Here is a 7,550-nt window from a genome sequence, read left to right on the forward strand (position 1 = left end):
AAATTTGTCTCCTTAGACAAACATCAACCCCGGTCTACAAGGTTCCCTTGGACAAAGCAACCCATGGCTGCTGACAAGGATCTTTCTGTCAGGTTGGGTCGACTACCTCCTCTGACTAAGTAGACCAGGGACCACGATGGCCCGGGACGACGGAACCATGGGATCTTGATCGGGCCCATCATCCAATCCCCCACCATCCGCTTTAAGTGCTAGATGGTGCAATTTCTATTTTAAATATTAAACTTTTCAAATTCACAAATCCAAATCCAGTTCTCAAATACCCAAATCAAAACCCAATTTCCAATACCTAAACCCATTGCTGCTACTATATGCCAGATAACACGCATTCTATACGTATCTGATCGATGACTAGCCTTAATCGAAAGTTCTCTCTCGTGATCGGGAGGGGTAATTAACTATAGGGGCTTGCGCCTATAGGAAACCAGAACTTAGATCATAAAGTCCTCGCAAAATGAGGGCGAAATCTCTGGGTAGTGTCTTATCTACAAACCCATCTGCCTTCCAAAATTTACCTCGGAACTTATTCAGTTAAAACTCCCTCGCCGAATTAATAAAAAAAGAAGGCGGGGAGGCCGGGGCCGAATTTTTGGAGCCCACATTAACTTCCGAATTTTCATCAAAAGCATTCATTTCATTCTACATCGAAGTGTCAGGTTTTCCTTGAAATACAGTAGCAACAATTTTACTGTAACCACTTAACAGAGCACCATTGCCATTAAAAAATTAGCCAAATAAGGCTTTAGCTTCAAGGAACAGTTAACAAGCTCTTTCTCTGCTAGCATCTTGGCTATGTTCAGAATTTTTTTTCCAACAACTTTCATACCATTCAACAGACATGAAAGAAAGTTGTGAAGAAATACTTTCAATCTCCTCTTAAAAAAGTGTCATGATAGACTCCATTGAGGAGAAGACAACATCAGAATGTTTTGACCTTATTGTCTTCAGGAAAATATCAAATCATCACAATCAAGATATAACATCAAAACACATAATCAAACCTTTGCAACAGTTTCAAGTATTGAAACTCTCTTCGGAAATGAACGACATGACATCTCATCCAAATTCTTGAAAGCTCCAATAATTAGCCCAAATGTCTCCTTCATTATATCATCATCATATGGAGCATCTAATGATGTTATTCTTATTATTTCACTAAGACAATATGTAATGGAAACCTTCACATCTATTTCTGAGTGCCCCAGAATAGCTTTGGAAATCAATGCCTTCATAGCAGGCTGAACAACAGACAATATTGAGTATATGGAGAATGCTCCATTCTTGACAATAAATTTTCATCTTTATCGAGAAGTAGAAGAAGCTATTGTAAATTGGATGAAGGAGATGTCAGCTTATTCCCAATATCTTTGACCCCATCGTTCAGCAATAAATCATCAGACAAAATTTGCATAGATATGCACGAGAGAGGTTGTAGGTATGGCAATAAATGCTCAAATCTTTGCAAGCACGCACAAGACCATTGATCTAAGCATTCTGCTCTTCCCAGTCATCCATGCAAAAAAAACTCCTGCACAACTCCTCCCGACACTCAATTCTACTTCAGGGTAGGTAAGAACGCACGCACAAAGGCTCAGCCTCCTTCGCACGCATGTGGGTTCCTACTCGCTCCTCTCCGCTCAACTTTACAGGAAGAGACGCACGAAGCAGATGACCAAAAGGAACGCCGCTCCTCTCTCGATCGAATGCAGGAATGAAGATTGATCTCGATGCCGACATTCCCAAGAGAAGGTCCTAGTCATTGTCCAGACGCATGCGACTTCTCTCGCTTATGTAGATTGACTCTAGACGTCACACGCAAGAATGAAGACCGAGTCGATGCTGTCGTTCCCAGGAAGTCCTGACCGATGTTGAGATGCACGATTTATAGTCTCGTGTAGTCAAAAGAAATCACGAGGAAGTTCAGAAATGTAATTGGACGAAGCAAAAGAGGAAGGATGGAATTGCCATGGATGACATTATACATAAAATCTTGTATGATAAACATACATCCAGAAAGAATGCAACTTCTTGTAGAAGAGAGCTATTTAATTTTCAAAATTCTCTCAAAAGTCTAAAATCATTCATTCAAAACCTAAATTCAAATTCTACCAATAGTTTAAATTCTTGAAATGAAATGCTCCACGTGTTATGATCGTTAAATCAAGCTCCTAAATGTGAGATCTGAGAATACTTCGCAAATTTATTAAAAGTGCTCAAACTCTCCAATGATGATCGTGTTAAAAGTTAATCTCAATCAGAAGGGATCACCCTTTTAAATGCCACCAAAATTCTAATAAATACAAATATTTGAAATAACTTTAACGACACTCTGATGATGGCCATGTTGACAAAAATTCTCAACCAGAGGGGGACCATATTTTCAAAAAACTCAAACCCTAAAGAAAAGTACAAATCTTCTAAAGTCATTGCAATATCACCCCGAGATTGGCTGTGTTAAAAGTGAATCTCAACCAATGGGGTAAATTCTCAAAGCCTATAAAAATTTTAATATTTAATATCTACCAAATTCTAAACATTTAAATGAAAATTTAATCACAAAATACTTAAAAACTAAAATTCATATATCCACACTTCCCAACGGTTTGGCAAGGAGAACTTTTATTACGTTCGGTGCAAGGACGTAGAGGAACGTCCGGTCGGAGGCAATTTCCCGTCCAAAAACTAGGTATTTGCTCGGTACAACTAGATATTATTTGATAATAATGAAGAATACCGTTCTATGAAGACCAATACCGAGTTATACCGAGCTGTACCGAGAAATACCGAGTTGTACCGAGTTTTTCTGGGAAAAACTCGGTACAACTTTGGTATAACTCGGTATTTGCTCGGTAAAGCCCGGTATAACTCGGTATTGGGTCTTCAAATGATGGTATTCTTCGTTATTGTTTGGTATTGCTCGGTATTTGCTCGGTACGACTCGTTTTTTGGCGGGAATTTGCCTCCGACCGGACGTTCCTCTACGTCCGGTCAGAGGACGTAATAATTGTTCTTGGCAAGGATGATGAATTGAAAAATAACTTCAGCTCAAAAAGTGCATATGTCTTATAGAATATATTACTAAAATTCATTCTCAGTTGATTCATCACTAGTAGGGACGTGATATGTGCCCTTTGATCGGGTGTTTTTTTTTACAAAATAGAACCACTATATTATGATCACGGTGAAAGCCTGTATGTTACCTAATAGTTAAAAGCCCCTTGAGTAATGAATTATAGGGTGCAAGTTATAATAAGATATAAAGCCCTTCATTAGCTAAGGTTGACTTAAATTCACCATCTTAGGGAAACATCCACCCTAAGTTTAAGAGGTATTCTTGAACGAAGCAACTCATGGCTGCCGAAAAAATTCCTTCTTTCGGGTTGGGTCGACTACCTCCTCTCACTAAGTAGACTATGGACAATGACAGCCCGAGATGACGGAACCATGAGATCTTGATAGAGCTCATCACCATTCCCCTATCACCCGCTTTTATGTATATGGTGATAAATTTCAAATATTAAACTCCAAAATTCAAAACCAATATCAAATCCTAAAATTGCTACTATTATACAATAGGCAATTATTGCGATATATTTAAAGACTAGCCTTAATCGATAGTTCTCTCTTATTATTGGGAGGGATAATTAACCATAAAGGCTTGCGCGTAAAGGAAAATAAAATTTAGATTATAAAGTCCACGCAAAATGAGGGCAAAATTTCTGGGTAGTATCTTAACTAAGACACAATCTGTCTTCTGAAAATTTACCCTGAAACTTAAATTCATTAAAACTCTGTCCGTCACAAAAAAGGCATGGAATGGCTGGGGCGCGAATTTTCGGAACCTACATAGGAACATGTAGATTATAATGGCGACTAGTATCATTGAATTCCATAGCCAAGATTTAATTGAGAAATATTAAATCTTCTACATTTCATATAGCAAAACCGGAATCATCTTCACTCAATACGGGACCAATAAAGTGGCTCACCTTCCCTTATCCTAGAGAAAAGCTTTCACAATCTGGGAGCAAATAAAATTATTTTTTTCATTCAATATAAATGAAATTCAAGGCTTTGAAGCTCACTTACTAAGATTTGATTAAGACCATTTGATGTGTCAATAGCTTCTAACATAGAAGAATATATTTTTTACACAGAAAATCTCTCTCTTGGAAGTTGATGATTGTTTGCAATGGATTAGTAGGTGCTTATAATGGAGCAGCAGGAGGCGGCGATGGAGCAACAGGTGCTTCTGGTGGAGAGGGGAGCAAAAGAAAGGAACAGTAAGTGAAACTTTTGGGTCGTTTTAAATAAAATAATAATATAAATATGTTAAGGATTCTATTGTTCCTAAAGCTTTGATACTATGAAGATGAGAAATAATTTAATATTGTGTGTATTTCGATGGGGCTTTCCCTATATTTATATGGTAAGATTTCAAGTTACTCTTCGCAACTTCAACATCTAAAAACTACTAAATACGCTGGAATTAAGGAAGATATTATATGACTTACATATTTATTTTCTTGAAAAATCTACAAGATATTTCCAATCATTTAAAAGGCCCATGGATTGCCAACTTTTTCATATAGACATATCATTTGCAAACTCTTATTCCTCTTGATGGATTATTTTGATGATTGTCCGAAATTTTTGGGCTTTCTTCAATTCTTGTTCTTCAGAATCAGCAGTACTCCCTTTACTAAATTAATAGAACACTCAAAGTCAAATGAACTCTAAGCCAAGATAAATATCAAATAGGATCGTTGATGTATATTCAAGCACTGTTGAAGGAAAGGATCTCATCCCAAGTTCTAGAATGCTTGAAATTTTCTCCTCGCATCAGTGTCCAATTTACCATCTCCATCTGTCCATTTGCCTGCAAGTTTGGCATTCATCATGCAAAATACTATTCTCTGGAATTGACTAAGAACCAACTGACTTTGTCAAAGATGATTAATGTAGGCAGGCTAACATGTTTCCAAACATGATTAAAGAATATTTTGGTGGTTTATTCACTAATGATGGTCTTCCTACAAAAGAAGAGAAAACCATTTTATTGAACCTAACTACAACAATAAATAAGTAATCAAATCGTCTTTTGATCTCTAGAAACCCTACAATGAAGTCTATGGAGATGCCTTACCCAAGCTTTATTGATCCTGTTGGTGGAATGCAAAAGCCCACTTCTTGCTAGATTGTTTAGAAATGTTGCAAAAGGACACAATTTTTCAAAAAATTGTTTCACCTCTAGGTACATTTTAAGCAAATGTATATCTAATTGGGTTCTATAGTGCCTTCTCAACACCAAGTGTCTTCTAAACTCCAAAGTGTCCTATCACACTAAAGTATGCGCCTCTATAATTCAAATTATTCGACCAACTTCTTTTGGAATGCACAATTATTGCTATCATAAAGTGAGCTATCATTGGTGGTGAAGATAATCGCCCTACCTTCTTATGAGAATCAAGATTAATTGAGCACATCTCTTTGTACTCTTCATGATGCGAAGGCAATATCTGCATAGAAACAAGAAAAAGTATTTTTGAATAAGGGTGTCGTAAGCAACATGTCACCAATCTTGTTTAGGGCGCATTTTTTTTAATTGATTGCCAAGTTAAATTGTTGCATGTTTGACAACTACTTCATGTGTCTAGTTTCTTGAAAATTTAATTAAGCTTGAAGGTATTGGAGCGGTTGATGATTAGTGCATAGGAATGCATCCATTCCAAGTAGTGTTGTAAGGCCCAATAAATTTTAGTTGAATTTTTCATTCCAAACTAATATATGAATGTTTTGTTCCCTAAGAATGTTTCATCTGACTAGCACTTTAAGACTAGGCAGGTGAAACAAAGAGGGGTTACCAAAAAAATTGGATAACAAGACTTTAATAATTGACAAAGTGAGACCAATCAGATTTTAATTGGTTGATTGGGCCATGTATTAGGCAGCTTGACTACGGTGATCAACCAGGTCCCTAGTTGGTTGAATGAACATGATACTCATGCTACTTAAAGATATACATCATGGTTTGAAAGGCATAACAATGCATTTATTAAATGATTCCCTTGCATACTCCTTATACCATGTTGAATCCTTTTCCTTAAAAGTTTATTGTTTACGTTTTATAACTTTTTCACTAAGTATATCTTGACATTGTTAAGTCTTCAAAGTGCCAAGTCAACACAAGGAGGGCAAGCAAAGTGAGGTCGCCAATTGGACAACGGTCATGTCTAGCAATTTACTAACTATGGATGAGTTGTAAAAAGATTTCTTAACTCAAATTATTTCCTTATAACCGTCCATGCATGTAGGAACAAATCACTAAAGGTCTTTACTAAATATTTGAAGTTCATCTTGAAAAAAAATGATGAAATCTTTTAACGAGTAAAATCTATATTTTTGTTTGTTTTCATTCTTATAGAAAGCTATATTAGAATGTAACATCTTGGGTGCCAAAAATTGTGCATCCATCTCTGGATGATAGCATTTGAGCAGCCTGCATTGAGTGCAATCCTTTGGGCATCCAACTTTGGGCACCAACCTTTGAGCATTTAAAACCTAGCAACAACCTTTGAGCATTTGCAGTTAGGCATGAACCTGGAAGCACGAATCCATATGATCGATGGGGCAAACTTGCTAATCCGCCACTAACCCTTTAAGGGTGGGCTTCAAGCCAGATGATTAATCCATTGCGCTTCTTAAGTTGAGCCGCCCAAATTGTCCTTAGGGAACACACCCAGTGTCTCCAATGGTTCATTACTTTTGTACAATGCAAATTGCTCATTTTCATATAGTGGGTAGTTCTTGAAAACTCCAAACAACATCTTAGAAAGCTATGTCATAGGTTTTCCACCTTGGATAGAAATAGCTTCAATTGCATAATTTGAAGCATATGTCTCAAACATAAATAGCCTTCATTAGTTTGCAAGTGTATATATAAGTTCTTCAGTGATTCTCTTTTTTAACAATTGAAAAGTTTCACATGCTAATAGTGCAAAAAGTGGGGCAGAAAAAAATAAAAAGGGATTAATGATTTTTTCTAATATATTGGTAATCACCCATGAAGCTCCTCACCTCAAATGCAGTGCTTGGGGAGACTCATTTATGGCATTAACCTTAGTTAAATCAATTCTTAGCTCACTTCCTCCAACTATAAAGCCCAGATAACTAAGTCTAAGGATCCCAAACTCACTTTTCCAAATTGAGTATGACTTGATAGACTTTCAAAGTGGAAAGGACTTCCTCTAGGTAATGCAAGTGTGCTTCCCACGTGCAAATATATAAAGTAAGATGTCATCTATATATATAACAACAAAGGAATCCAATAAGAGTTGGATTACTGCATTCATTAACCTCGTTAAGGTGGTCAATGCATTGAATAGATTGAATGATATCACCAATGACTTGAACGAACTTTGATGAGTTTTGAAAGCTAACTTTTATATGCCCTCCTCCACCGAATGTGGTGGTATCTTATCTTTAGGTCCAATTTGGAAAAGAACCAAGTTAGTAGCAATTGATCAAGTGCT

At 36.7% G+C, this 7,550-nt stretch overlaps 1 protein-coding gene across 2 annotated transcripts in view; it reads right to left on the reverse strand.

Moving 5' to 3' along the window:
• LOC110092876 overlaps positions 1 to 5,558 on the reverse strand; it is a 14,598-nt gene extending 9,040 nt beyond the window's left edge. The window contains exon 1 of one of the 2 annotated variants that reach the window (XM_020817570.2): positions 5,472 to 5,558. In XM_020817570.2, the coding sequence (XP_020673229.2) occupies positions 5,472 to 5,543 (72 nt within the window). In that variant the 5' untranslated portion in view covers positions 5,544 to 5,558. Of the gene's footprint in view, positions 1 to 1,196; positions 1,203 to 5,471 lie in introns of those variants that run through there. The other variant, XM_028695252.1, reaches the window with a different exon arrangement.
• Positions 5,559 to 7,550: the final 1,992 nt, after the last annotated feature.

This window comes from Dendrobium catenatum, unplaced genomic scaffold (genome assembly GCF_001605985.2).
Source record: "Dendrobium catenatum unplaced genomic scaffold, ASM160598v2 fragScaff_scaffold_621, whole genome shotgun sequence".
NCBI lineage: Eukaryota > Viridiplantae > Streptophyta > Magnoliopsida > Asparagales > Orchidaceae > Dendrobium > Dendrobium catenatum.